At 41.0% G+C, this 15,569-nt stretch overlaps 1 protein-coding gene across 1 annotated transcript in view; it reads left to right on the forward strand.

Annotated features, from left to right (window-relative positions):
- The window catches only part of DOCK2 (dedicator of cytokinesis 2), a 1,209,209-nt gene that overhangs the window by 779,823 nt on the left and 413,817 nt on the right, over positions 1 to 15,569 (forward strand). Inside the window, exons 38-39 of the mRNA XM_069763868.1 lie at positions 8,546 to 8,665; positions 9,899 to 9,988. Coding sequence (XP_069619969.1) covers positions 8,546 to 8,665; positions 9,899 to 9,988 — 210 coding nt within the window. The remainder of the gene's footprint in view (positions 1 to 8,545; positions 8,666 to 9,898; positions 9,989 to 15,569) is intronic.

Raw genomic sequence — 15,569 nt, forward strand, 5'->3', positions numbered from 1 at the left:
ACCACTGTTTGGGTGCACGGCAGAGCTCGGAAGGGAAGGAGCGCCATTTGAAATGCAGACTTAGATGGATTGGTCTGCAGGCGTCATGTTGCATTTGCAGAGCCCCTGATGTACCTAAACAGTAGAAACCCCCCACAAGTGACCCCATATTGGAAACTAGACCCCCCAAGGAACTTATCTAGATGTGTTGTGAGAGCTTTGAACCAACAAGTGTTTCACTACAGTTTATAACGCAGAGCCGTGAAAATAAAAAATATATTTTTTTCCACGAAAATGATATTTTATCCCCTATGCTTTTATTTTCCCAAGGGTAACAGGACAAATTGGACCCCAAAAGTTGTTGTCCAACTTGTCCTGAGAACGCTGATACCCCATATGTTGGGGGGAACCACTGTTTGGGTGCACGGCAGAGCTCGGAAGGGAAGGAGCGCCATTTGAAATGCAGACTTAGATGGATTGGTCTGCAGGCGTCATGTTGCATTTGCAGAGCCCCTGATGTACCTAAACAGTAGAAACCCCCCACAAGTGACCCCATATTGGAAACTAGACCCCCCAAGGAACTTATCTAGATGTGTTGTGAGAGCTTTGAACCAACAAGTGTTTCACTACAGTTTATAACGCAGAGCCGTGAAAATAAAAAATATATTTTTTTCCACGAAAATGATATTTTATCCCCTATGCTTTTATTTTCCCAAGGGTAACAGGACAAATTGGACCCCAAAAGTTGTTGTCCAACTTGTCCTGAGAACGCTGATACCCCATATGTTGGGGGGAACCACTGTTTGGGTGCACGGCAGAGCTCGGAAGGGAAGGAGCGCCATTTGAAATGCAGACTTAGATGGATTGGTCTGCAGGCGTCATGTTGCATTTGCAGAGCCCCTGATGTACCTAAGCAGTAGAAACCCCCCACAAGTGACCCCATATTGGAAACTAGACCCCCCAAGGAACTTATCTAGATGTGTTGTGAGAGCTTTGAACCAACAAGTGTTTCACTACAGTTTATAACGCAGAGCCGTGAAAATAAAAAATATATTTTTTTCCACGAAAATGATATTTTATCCCCTATGCTTTTATTTTCCCAAGGGTAACAGGACAAATTGGACCCCAAAAGTTGTTGTCCAACTTGTCCTGAGAACGCTGATACCCCATATGTTGGGGGGAACCACTGTTTGGGCACACAGGAAAACTCGGAAGGGAAGGAGCCCTGTTTTACTTTTTCAAAGCAGAATTGGCTGGAATTGAGATCGGACGCCATGTCGCGTTTGGAGAGCCCCTGATGTGCCTAAACAGTGGAAACCCCCAATTATAACTGAAACCCTAACCCCAACCCTAACCCTAGCCCTAACCCTAGCCCTAACCCTAGCCCTAACCCTAGCCCTAACCCTAACCCTAGCCCTAACCCTAGCCCTAACCCTAATGGGAAAATGGAAATAAATACATTTTTTTACATTTTATTATTTTTCCCTAACTAAGGGGGTGATGAAGGGGGGTTTGATTTACTTTTATAGCGTTTTTTTGGCGGATTTTTATGATTGGCAGCTGTCACACACTAAAAGACGCTTTTTTATTGCAAAAAATAGTTTTTGCATCACCACATTTTGAGAGCTATAATTTATCCATATTTTGGCCCACAGAGTCATATGAGGTCTTGTTTTTTGCGGGACGAGTTGACGTTTTTATTGGTAACATTTTCGGGCAGATGACATTTTTTGATCGCTTTTTATTCCGATTTTTGGGAGGCGGAATGAACAAAAACCAGCAATTCCTGAATTTCTTTTAGGGGGGGCGTTTATACCGTTCCACGTGTGGTAAAATGGATAAAGCAGTTTTATTCTTCGGTTGAGTACGATTACAGCGATACCTCATTTATGTAATTTTTTTATGTTTTGGCGCTTTTACACAATAAAAACTATTTTATATAAAAAAATAATTGTTTTTGCATCGCTTTATTCTGAGAGCTATAACTTTTTTATTTTTCTGCTGATGATGCTGTTTGGCGGCTTTTTTTTTGCGGGACAAGATGACGTTTTCAGCGGTACCATGGTTATTTATATCCGTCGTTTTGATCGCGTGTTATTCCACTTTTTGTTCGCCTGTATGATAATAAAGCGTTGTTTTTTGCCTTGTTTTTTTTTTTTTTTTTTGCGGTGTTCACTGAAGGGGTTAACTAGTGTGATAGTTTTATAGAGCGGGTCGTTATGGACGCGGCGATACCAAATATGTGTACATTTATTGTTTTTTTTTTTTTTTTACATAAATAAATGTATTTATTGGGAAATGTTTTTTTTTTTTTAATTTCGGGATTTTTTTAAATTTTTTTTTTACACATTCTATTTTTTTTTTTTTACTTTCTAACATTGTCCCAGGGTGGGACATCTCTGTATTAGATCAGATCGTTGATCTGACACTGTGCATAGCACAGTGTCAGATCAACGATCTGACAGGCAGCTTAGCTGGCCTTCCAGCGCCTGCTCTCAGCAGGCGCCGGCTAGCCAGGTCACTTCATGACCCGGAAGGAGTCCGGCGGCCATCTTGGATCCGGGGACTCCTTCCGGGTCACCGGAGCAACGCGATCTCATTGCGTTGCTCCGGTGGGAGAGCGCAGGGAGCCCCCGTCCCTGCGCGATCCCCCTCTATGCCGCTGTCACTACTGACAGCGGCATCAGAGGGGTTAAATGCCCGCGATCGGCGATAGCGCCGATCGTGGGCATTGCTGCGGGGTGTCAGCTGTCATATACAGCTGACACCCGCACCCGATCACCGCGGCGCTCAGCGCGAGACCGCGGTGATCGGTGCGCCGTACTAGTACTGCTGCTGGCACTAATGCAGTGCCGGCAGCGCAGTACTAGTACGGCGGCTGGCGCGAAGGGGTTAAGTAATGTTCTTATTTTCAGAGGTGCACTGTGGTGGACTGCCCTTTTATGCACACCTAAAAAGAAAGACACCACTAGATCATAGGCAGCCACACGGAGTTCATAGTGACTCCATTTGCCTTTTTATAGGAAATCTTCTGCCAGGGTTTTCATCTGAATCATGTTTTTCAGTGATTTACATGGAATTCCGGTGAAGCGCTCTGTGTAGAGTCTTACTGCGATCTTTGGGAGGCAAAATGGACAATTCCACAGGAAATGAAGAATTGGTTTTATTTATTTTTTACGCCATTCCTCTTGTGGTATAAGCAATTAGACGACTTTATTCTTCGGGTCAGTGCAATTACAGCGATACCAGATTTATATAGTTTTTTTATGTTTATGCAGCTGTCACACGACTATTTCATTGCATAAACTAGTTTTTGCATCTCCCTATTTTGATATATAATACTTATAATTTTTTCATATTTTTGCTGACATACTCATGTGAGTGCTTGTGTTTTTCAGGTCAAATTGACGTTTTTATTGGTACCATTTTTGGCTGCATGGCATTTTTTGATCGCTTTCTACTCTGATTTTTGGGAGGCAGAATGAAAAAAACCCAGCAATTTAGGAATTGTTTTTTGTGGGACAAGACTGTGTTCAGCTGTACCATTTTTATGTTGATTGCAATGCATCTTAGCAGCGTCTGACTGGCAAGGAGGAGGCGTGTCAGCTTGTGCTCTCGGCTTGAGCTGACAGGCCACCGTCCCTGGGTGACCCCGCAGCCATCTTGGGGCCCGGAGTCACCGTGGAGACCATTGACACAACGTGATCGCATTACGTTGTGCTGATGGGAGCACTGAGGGAGCTCACTCCCTCTGTGAGGCACTACAATGTCGCTGTCACTTTTGACAGTGGCATCACATTGGTTAAACAGCAGCATTCATTGCTAGCATTAATCGTGGCCATCGCTGAAGGGTGTCAGCTTTCACACAGAGCACACCCACACTCTGCGCGATCACATATTAATAGCATTCTTTGGGATTGCAGCTCCCATTGCGCCGTATATATTCGACACAAATGTCGGGAAGTGGTTGAGGAAATTTGGTTACTTGTGTTTTTTTTGTTTTTTTGAGATTTTTTTTTTTACATGAGTTTTTGTGATGTTTGTGACTAAGTTTTTTGTCTCTTCCAGGCATGTCATTTTTTACACAAGCCTCATTGCTTTATCTATTTCCTGGAATTTAGCTTTGACAAAAATGTATTGGTATAATTTTGCACAGATTACACTCATTTTTTATTCATTTTTACCACAAAAAACCATGTGCATTTTTTACCTGTGGATTTTCTATATCTGAAGCAATTCAATAAAAAAAATTCTATACATAAAACTCAGCTTACCTACTAGAGAAAATGACAAATAAAAACAACCTAAGACTGAATCAAAGTGAACATTTATCCTGCTATAAGTAAGTGTGTAAAAGTAATAGTGCATATAAATAACACTGGATATAAATGACATCATTGTTAATAAGGACTGATCAGGGATGAGCAGGACCAAGTCCCGAATATGAATACACAGCAAATAGGAAGCTATATACTGTAAATGCAATGTCCAATTCAAAGAAAGGAAGGCCACATGCTTACCTGCACTAAGTGCAGAATCCTGAAACTTAAATGAGAATAATGTACTGAAGTATATGGCATACATGCACACCAGCCATTAAACAGACAAAAGCTAAGACAGGGACAAAATGAACATATAGCATGCTGTAAGTAAATAATTAAAAGCAATGGTGTATAAATAACATACAGTACTTAGTACACACCATGTACTATGTTTGATGAAAAAAAACCACAAAAGCTATTCCACCAGTGTCAGAATACCCACATCAGGATGGCCCTAACCTTTAGCATTAAAACCTTACTATGATTCACTCTGCACCCCATCTTGACTTAATAAATTTGCAAAAATTACTACCTTTCTGTTTTTTTAAGAAAGAAAGGCTGAAATATCACATGGTCATAAGTATTCAGACCCTTTGCTCAGTATTGAGTAGAACCACCCTTTTGAGCAAGTACAGCCATGAGTCTTCTTGGGAATGATGCAACAAGTTTTTCACACCTGGATTTAGAGATCCTCTGCCATTCTTCCTTGCAGATCCTCTCCAGTTCCATCAAGTTGGATGGTGAACGTTGGTGGACAGCCATTTTCAGGTCTCTCCAGAGATACTATCTTCATCTCATCAGACCAGAGAATTTTTCATAGTCTGGGAGTCCTTCATGTGTTTTTCAGCAAACTCTGAGGGTTTTCTTATATCTTGCACTGAGGAGAGGCTTCTGTCGGGCCACTCTGCCATAAGGCCCAAGTGGTGGAAGGCTGCAGTGATAGTTGATTTTGTGGAACTTTCTCCCATCTCCTTACTGCAACTCTGGAGCTCAGAAACAGTGATCTTGGGGTTCTTATTTACCTCTCTCGCCAAGGCTCTTCTCCTTTGATTGCTCAGTTTGGCTGGACTGCCAGGTCTAGGAAGACTTCTGGTGGTCCCAAATTTCTTTAAGGATTATGGAGGCCACTGTGTTCTTAGGAAGCTTGAGTACTGCAGAAATTCTTTTGTAACCTTGGCCAGATCTGTACCTTGCCTCAACTGTCTCTGAGCTCTGTGGCCAGTTCCTTTGACCTCATGATTTTGGTTTTGTCTGACATACACTGTGGGCTGTGAGGTCTTATATAGACAGGTGTGTGCCTTTCCAAATCAAGTCCTATCCATTTATTTAAACACAGGTGGACTACAATGAAGTAGAATCATCTCAAGGAGTATCACAAGGAAATTGACAGCATGTGACTTAAATATGAGTGTCTGAGCAAAGGGTCTGACTACTTATAACCATGTGATATTTCAGTTTTTCATTAAATTTTGCAAATATTTCTACGTTTGCTTTTTTTTCAATCAAGATGTGATGCAGAGTGTACATTAATGTGAAAAAAATGAACTTTGTCTCATTGCAGCCATTTGGTAAATTAAAAAAAGTGAAAAATTTAAACCCTTAACCCCTTTCTGACATTAGACGTACTATCCCGTCGAGGTGGTATGGGCTCGTATGACCACCTATGGGATAGTATGTCTAACACAATCAGCCGCGCTCACGGGGGAAGTGTGGCCGATCGCGGCCAGGTGTCAACTGACTATCACAGCTGACATCCGGCACTATGTGCCAGGAGTGGTCACGGACCACTCAGGGCACATTAACTCCTGGAACACTGCGATCAAACATGATCACAGCATTTCGGCAGCAAAGGGAAGCATCGCGCAGGGCGGGGGCTCCCTGCGTGCTTTCCTGAGACCCTCGGAGCAACGCAATGTGATTGCGTTGCTCCGAGCGTCTCCTCCGTTCTCCTCCCTACAGGCCCCGGATCCAAGATTGCCGCGGGGCTCCTTCCGGGTCCTGTACGGAGGTGGCTTGCAAGCTCCTGCTCAGAGCAGGCGCCGGCAAGCTTGCTGCAATGCCTGTCAGATCGCTGATCTGACACAGTGCATTGCAAAGTGTCAGATCACAGATCTGACACTTTAACATAATGTCCCACACTGGGACAAAGTAAAAAAATATATATTTACATGTGTAAAAAAAAAAGCCTAAATAAATTAAAAATTTTGTTGTTCTAATAAATACATTTCTTTACGTGAATAAAGAAAAAAAAAAACAATAAAAGTACACATATTTAGTATTGCTGCGTCCGTAAAGACCCAACCTATAAAATTGTCCTACTAGTTAACCCCTTCAGTGAACACCGTTAAAAAAAATAAAAAAAACTAGGCAAAAAATAACGCTTTATCATCATACCGCTGAGCATAAAGTGGAATAACACGCGATCAAAAAGACGGATATAAATAAACATTGTACTGCCGAAAACGTCATTTTTTCCCGCAAAAAAATGAGCTGCCATACAGAATCATCAGCGAAAAAATAAAAAAGGTATAGCCCTCAGAATAAGGCGATACAAAATTATTATTTTTTCTATAACAGTATTTATTGTATAAACACGCCAAAACATAAAAAACTGATATAAATAAGGTATTGCTGTAATCGTACTGACCCGAAGAATAAAACTGCTTTATCAATTTTACCAAACGCGGAACGGTATAAACGCCATGTGCCCGAAAATGGTACCAATAAAAACGTCAACTCGTCCCGCATAAAGCAAGACCTCGCATGACTCTGTGGACCAAAATATGGAAAAATTATAGCTCTCAAAATGTGGTAACGCAAAAAATATTTTTTGCAATAAAAAGCATCTTTTAGTGTGTGATAGCTGTCAAGCATAAAAACCAGCTATAAAAACCCACTATAAATAGTAAATCAAGCCCCCCTTTATCACCGCCTTAGTTAGGGAAAAATAATAAAATAAAATTTTTTTATTTATTTCCATTTTCCCATTAGGGTTAGGGTTTTGGCTAAAGTTAGGGCTGGGGCTAAAGTTAGGGTTAGGGCTAGAGTTGGGGTTAGAGTTTGGACTACGTTTAAGGTTGTGTTAGGGGTGTGTCAAAATTAGGAGTGTGGTTAGGGTTGGGATTAGGGTTAGGGGTGTGTTCAGGTTAGGGGTGTGGTTAGGGTTGGGATTAGGGGTGTGTTGAGGATAGGGGTGTGTTGGAAATAAGGGTGTGGTTAGGGTTGGGATTAGGCTTAGAGGTGTGTTGGGGTTAGGGTTTCAGTTATAATTGGGGGGGTTTCCACTGTTTAGGCACACCAGGGGCTCTGCAAACATGACGTCCGATCTCTATCTATACAATTCTGCGTTGAAAAAGTAAAACAGTGCTCCTTCCCTTCCGAGCTCTCCCGTGTGCCCAAACAGTGGTTTACTCCCACATATGGGGTATCAGCGTACTCAGAACAAATTGGACAATAACTTTTGGGGTCCAATTTCTCCTGTTACCCATCGGAAAATACAAAACTGAGGGTTAAAAAATAATTTTTGTGGAAAATAAAAAGATTTTTTATTTTCATGGCTCTGCGTTATAAAATTTAGTGAAACACTTGGGGGTTCAAAGTGCTCACCACATATCTAGATGAGTTCCTTGGGGGGTCTAGTTTCCGTACCATAGATAATTAGAAATATTTGGGAAACTGATTTTAAAGATTTTATTTTCATTATAAGATTTTACTGCAATTATAGTGCTCTATACTAAAGAATCACTCCTCCCATTAAAAAGTTTATCCTCTTGATATATTTCAGTCATCATAATATAAAGCACTGTGCACTTACTATTGCTCATTTTGCCTTTCTACCCAGCTATATTTTCTCTTTTCCATTAGGTATATGACCTCACGTGATTAAAAAATTACTAGCTGAATGCTTCTAATCTCTGTAGAAACAGGAGGTCAATTTTCACTGTATGACTCATGAGTCACTACAAAAGTCTATAGTAGGGAGGAGTGGAGGGAACAGCTGGGTCAGGAGCTGAAGAGGGGAATGATAAATGGAGGGACAAGAGACTTCCTATTTCTACATAGAGCAGAGAAATGAGAAGAATTTACTGGGTAGAAAGGCAAAAAGAACAGTTGTAAGTACACAGTGCTGTATAGTATGACTGCAATATATTAAGGATATTCTATTTGTTTTTACATTAAAATGTGTATGTCTGTCTTCTAAATTCAGCATTACTTATTCAAAAAATCTCTTTTGCTTTTTTAAGTGGACAGATGAGCAGTGTTCACCCCAAGTCATGCAGACAGAATTCCAAAGTTCACAAACTCACCGTCAACTAAAGGAAACATTATATGGAATTATCATTGGATACTTCGACAAAGGAAAGGTGAGATGCAAAATCTATGTATATTTTTCAATATTTAAATGGGAGGAGCATAAATCAATAGTACAGGCCACTGTAAGACATTGTTATATATCTTATCAGAAAAAGCTGATCCTTTCTCTACCTACTTGTGAACCCGTTATTCTGCTCCCTCGTACCTCCTGAAAGCACAATGCATAATGAAAAAACAGACTGATGGCACCATGAAGAGTCAGATTATACAGATTATATGCAGAAGAGGTAGAAGGAGTGTGGAGCAGAGGGATGGACAGAAAGATTGTGCTAAGCCTTTTAGGAACTATTTTACCACACCCAGAACTGTATTCACATCTACACAACCCAGTACCACTGTAAATTCTGCTCCATGCCGCTGCTTCTATGCGTGTGCTAATTAAGGAATGAAGAATTAAATTCCCTCCTTGTATGCTGAATTCTGTATGTGAGACATTCTTATGAGATCTCAAAATCATCCAGTCATGTTGGGAAATAAGTCGGTTTATTGTTACGTTAACATGAAGCCAACAATGATAAGAATATCCATTGCCTTTATGGATGAAAGGATAGCATCACCAAGTTCTTGCATAGCAAAAACATTTTAACCCCTTACTGTCAGCACCAATTTTAACCTTAATAACCAGGTCCAATTTTTCAATTCTGACTGGTGTCACTTTGTGATAATAACTATGGAACACTTCATCGAACCCTTGTGATTCTGATAGTTTTTTCTTTCATGACACGTTCTACTTTACGCTAGTGGTAGTTTAGTTAGTGCGGAGACACACTACAGAAGCTAGGACTGTCTATCAGGAGTCACTGCCTGCACCTTCCTATCTGTGGTAACTATTCGGTCTGGCCTGTATTGTAGCTAAGCCACATCTCACGCAAGCCGAGCTCCTCCCTCCTCTCCCCTAACCCTCTGTCTACATAAAATCTTATCAGTAGCAGCTGCCATCTCTTATGTTAGAAATTTAAAAATATGTCTTCGCTGAAATGTGATTTTAGCCATAAATCTAGAATTTTAAAAGTGATCATTCTTGACAGCGAAAAATGCAGATTTCTCTTATAAGACATATTGCAAAGTTATTAAGTATTATTGATTTATGAAATAACAATTAAAGCAAATGTTACTATTTAACTTTGTGCCTCAATATTTAATTTTATTTCTATAAATGAGACACTTGAGACATGTCACTGATATTTCAAAGAAGAACATTTTATTATGTGATTATGTTGCAGATGTGGGAGGAAGCAATATCACTGTGCAAACAATTGGCAGACCAATACGAGATGGAGATTTTTGATTATGAGCTACTTAGCCAGTGTTTGGTAAGAACTTTTAATTTAGACCTCCACACCATAAAAATAACTGTATTAACTGTAGAACAAACCGTATGTCTTTTTTCTTAGTCAGTTAATGCATTTTTCGTCTCAAGTCCGCAAAATTATATGTACTGTAAGGTCCCTTCACACATCCATTTTTCATGTCCATATGTGGTTAGTTTTTTAAGGACCGCAATTACGGACACACGCACACCCATTGTATTCAATGTTGGTGCACATACGTCAGGGTTTTAACATGAACACGTAGGATATGCGTGGAGCAAATGTGCACACAAATGACACATGGCATCTGGGAAAAGCTTTACAGTTATGGCTGTTCCCAGGTGCTGGATTCTGAATCCCACTTTCATCATTTTCACCTGGTCTCCCTGTGATCAGAGAGACCAGGCAGTGCTGATGAGACTTGTAGTCAGCACCCGCTGTGTATCACGCCTAATAAATAAATGAAAAAAAAGGGAGTCCCCTTGAATTTTCCTAACCAGCAGAGAGAAAGCTGACAACTGGGGGCTGGTGTTAATATTCTGAGAAGGGGAAAATAACTATAAAGTTTCTCTACCTATTAATAACAGCTCACAGCTGTTTGCTTAGCTTTAACTGTTTAATTAAAAGGGGGACCCAAAAATAAAAATGACGTGGGATCCCCCTTTGTTTACTAGCCAGCAAAGGCTGGATAATAGCCACACAGTCAAAATTAATAAGGACACACAGAGAAAAGTCCTAACCTGTCAGCCGATTATCCATAATGCTGATGTCCCTGCCTGCCTGAAGTGGGATCCCCAACTCTGCTACATTTGGATGGTTTGGTGAGCAGGCACATCAGTAATGCAACTGCTCACCTTGCCAGCTGGAACATTGTGAGCACAAGGACTGCTGCCTGTGATAGGCGGTAACCTTAATACCATCACCGCTGGTCACTGCCGGCACGTTCTCACGCTATGTTTGTGTGTTCCAGCTGTCTTGGTGAGCAGTCACATTACTGATGTGAATGCTCACAAAATTCTCCGGATGTAGCAGAGTTGGCGATTGTTACGGGACATCAACATCATGGTGAAGATTTTCGTACTGTGAGATGCACTTTTTTCCTTCAAAAAGTGGGGGGTGCATCTTATAGTCCAGTTGTGCCTTTTATATACATGTGCCCTTTGTGGCTGTGGATGGGAGAGAAGCGACAGCAGTGGAGGAGCAGGTCACAGGAGGCGGGAGCGGTGGCTGCAGCTAACACTATGCCCACTGTTAAAGAAAATGAGTATTCTCTGCTCACCACGCTCATAGTCCCTCCCACCTCAGTTCACTGAAGCAGTGAATATTAATTTTATTTAATAGCAGGCACACTATTAGCCACAGCCGCCTGCTCCTGAAGCTGCGTGGTCATCATGTGTGCCCGCTATTAAAGAGAATGAATATTCACTGCTCCCATGAGAGTGGAAAACCGTGAATATTCATTCTTTTTAATAACGGGCACACGTGATCACCAGGCGGCTGTGGCCAACAGCGTGCCCTCTATTAAAGAAAATTAATATTAACTGATGTCCACTTTCATAGTCCTGGGCATGGAGAGCAATAATAACTCTGGAATGCTTCAACTGATCCCACTGATTCGGAGATTGTTTTTTGTGACATATTGTACTTCATGATAATGGTAAAATCCTTTCAATATTACTTGTGTTTATGAAAAAAATGAAATTTGGTGAACATTTGGAAATGTTTGCAATTTTCAAACTTTAAACTTGTATACCCTTAAGTCATAGTTATGTTATGCAAAATAGTTAATAAATAACTTTTCCCACATGTCTACTTTACATGAGCACAAATTCTGAAACATAATTTTTAAAAAAGTTATAAGGGTTAAAAGTTGACCTGCAGTTTCTCATTTTTCCAACAAAATTTACAAAACTACTTTTTTAAGGACCACATCACATTTGAAGTGACTTTGAGAAGTCTATATGACAGAAAATACCCAAAAGTGACACCATTCTAAAAACTGCACCCCTCAAGGTGCTCAAAAGCACATTCAAGAAGTTAGAATTAATGGAATATGGAAAGAAAAAATGAACATTAAAATTATTGTGAAAAAAGTAAACTTTAGACTCAATTTCTTTTTTCACTAAGGTAACAAGAGAAAATGTACCCAAAAATTTGTTGTGCAATTATTCCTGAGCATGCCAATACTCCACATATAGGGGAAAACCATTGTTTGGGCACACATCAGAGCTCGGAAGGGAAGCACGTCATTCTGGAAACTAGATCCCCTCACGGGACTTATCTAGATGTAGGATGTGCACCTTGAGCCCCCAGGCGCTTCACATAAGTTTATGGTGTTGAACTGTGAAAATATAAAAAATCACCTAGCCCCTAAGTGCTAGAAGAGATGAAACTCCCTTCTAGTGACTCCATTTTGGAAATTATACCCCTTGTGGAATTTATCTACATATGTACTGATGATTGTCACTCCATGGGTATTTTCCCGAAACAAGTGGAAGTGGATGTTGCTGAGTGAAAATTGCAAACTGCCATTGTAGTGACCAGTATGCTGTAGTGCCCAGTATGTTGTAGTGACTAATACATTGTAGTGCCCAGCTCATGCTTCTGGAGACACACACCAGCAAATTGGCATGTCTGTAGCGATGACAGCCCGTCTAAACATGTGACGCTAAATGTGGTTTTGGCACACTGGGGATCAGAAGTGAGGGGGCATTTTCATTTGGGAGCACAGATTTCACTGGATTTCTTTTGAGTGGTGAGGAGCCATTTTGCTTTTCTGGAGTTTTTCTCTATATTTCTATTGACAGATAACAAACCTGAGTGGGGACTTGCTTTTTTTGTGGATTGATTTGAAGCTTTTATTGGGAATATTTTACATAACATTTTGAATCACATTTATCTGGCACTCTATGCTGAGCACTTATGTCGGGGTTTACATCCAAGTGATGTAATTCATCCCCCAAACAATCCATTCACTATAATGAGGCACAGGAGTTACTCTGGACTCTGTTTGGCCTCTGTTCATTGGTGTCCTTCTTTTCAGAGGTGCATAAAACTGTGGTCAACTGCTGTTTGTTGCATGCCTAAAAAGAATGATACCACTGGTTGATTGGTCAGACGACATCCACAGTGCCTCCACCTGCCTCATTATAGAGGATCTTATGCCTGGGGGTTCCTTGTGAATCAAATATTTCAGAGATTTTAATGGAAAACCCAGTGTAAGCGCTCACCGCAGAGCACAGGTTGAATATGAGCTGAGCCTTACTGTTATATTGAGGAGGAATGAAAAAATCAAAAGCAGGTGAAGAACTGTTTTTATTTATTTATTTATTTATTATGCTTTTCCTCGTGCGGTGTAAGTGATTAGACACCTTCATTTCTTCTGGTCAGTGCAATTCATCAATACCAGATTTATAGAGTTTTTATATGTTTGGCTGCTGTCACACACAAAAAGACCATCACAATATTTTGAGCTATAATTTTTCCATATTTCTGCCAACAGAGTTATATGAGGGCTTGTTTTTTGCCGAACAAGTTTTGTTTATTGGTACTATTTTCGAGCACATGATGGGTTTTTGATCACTTTCTGTTACCATAATTGGGAGTCAGAATGATGATAAAGCATCTTTTTTTCATACAGCCGAACCAAAAGAAGGAACAAAACATGATCAAAAAGACAAATGTAAATAAAAATGGTATAGCTGAAAATGTAATCTTGTCCTGCAAAATACAAGTCTCGGTTCAGCTCAACCAACAGAAAAATAAAAAAGTTATAGTTCTCAGAATAAAGTGATGCAAAAAAAATATTTTTTTAATTTTTTAAAAGCTACAAAACATAAAAAAACTATGTAAATGTGGCATTGCTGTAATCATACTGCCCAAAAATAACGCTGCCTTATTAATTTTACTATACTCAGAAGAGCATAAAAAACCCAGAAAACACCCACCATGTGGTTTATTATGTGATTTATTATATTGAATGCTGTTTGTGCAATGTCAGATACATTGGCGCCACGACCAGGAAGCTAAAAAATTGAATAGAAGGGCTCATAATTAATATCAGCAATAGAAGCAGTACCTGCATTTTTTCCTCTCTCTCTATTAATTGCCTGGTGATTCTAATGAGTGTAGCACACAGCTGTTGTTACTAAATGCAATTATCATTCCTTTGAATGTGATTGGTATTTATTGGTGTACAGTGGGGAAAAAAGTATTTAGTCAGTGACCAATTGTGCGAGTTCTCCCACATAAAAGATGAGAGAGGCCTGTAATTGACATCATAGGTAGATCACAACTATGAGAGTTAAAATTAGCAAACAAACCCAGAAAATCACCTTGTCTGATTTGGCAAGCTTTATTTTGCAAAATATGGTGGAAAATAAGTATTTGGTGTTAGGGCTAGCGGAACGCACCAAATGATAAGACAGATAGAGTATGGTGCGTTCGCAGCCCGGGGTCCACCGTGCAGAGATGGAACCTGCTGCCAAGTAATGACAGACTATATAGCGGTACTCATAAGTATACACACGTGGGTTAAACTTCACCCAGCGTGAAGGAAGCGATCCTGTTGCGTCACAGGACCGCGGTACCGCACATAGAGCGCGAGCAAGTAGTCAGCGAACTCAACCTCAACTAGGATTGAAGTCCGATTAGACCCTTGCTGGCACAACACCGCAACTGGGTGTGTAAGGAAACTCAATAACAATATTAAGGCACAAGAGTGCATGCGGTGCCGCACTGACGAACGCCACTAACCACCCAGGCTTGGGTAAGGAAAGCACAGAGGAAGTGCACGGCGCCGTACTGGCGGTCACAGCAGCTGGACGCTGTAATGTGTGATTCGTGCTGCAGGATAAGTCGGGCGCTAGATAGCAACCATACACCTTCCGCGAACAGACATTCAATAGGGTAGCTGTATCCAAGGACAACTTGCACTCACAACATACACACATTAACAATTGTACACTAGCGCATGGCCGTGCGGTCATGCGCAGTTTATATAGTTGCAGCACAGGAAGTGGCCACAGAAACTTTGCCCTTCCAAGACCTGCCAAGAGGACCAATGGAATGTGCTGCAGAGCCTGAGCACATGACCCTCGATCTCCAACGGGAGATCTTGCCCTGGGCATGCTCAGTGTGTGCAGACAAGGACTTAGTCCCAGAGAAGTCCGCTCGCTGCTGACCAGCACTGGCTTTAATGGCATAAGCTGAAGAAGCAGCAGTAACTCTCTGTACAGAGTGAGACTGAGCAAGACGCTGGGACCGACGTCCTTGCTGAGCAGACTCCACTGCGGCTGGATAAGAATGGGAGACCGCAGCGGAGATGGCTCGAGATTCCCCCTGTGCAGAAGCGGGAACTCGAGACCTAACATTTGGTCACCTAAAAACATTCAAGATTTCTGTCTCTCACAGACCTGTAACTTCTGTCCTCCACTCATTACCTTTAGTAATGGCACCTGTTTGAAGTTATCAATATAAAAGACACCTGTCCACAACCTCAAATAGTCAAACTCCAAACTCCACTATGGTGAAGACCAAAGAGCTGTCATAGGACACCAGAAACAAAATTGTAGTCTTGCACCAG

Source organism: Ranitomeya imitator, chromosome 4, assembly GCF_032444005.1.
Source record: "Ranitomeya imitator isolate aRanImi1 chromosome 4, aRanImi1.pri, whole genome shotgun sequence".
NCBI lineage: Eukaryota > Metazoa > Chordata > Amphibia > Anura > Dendrobatidae > Ranitomeya > Ranitomeya imitator.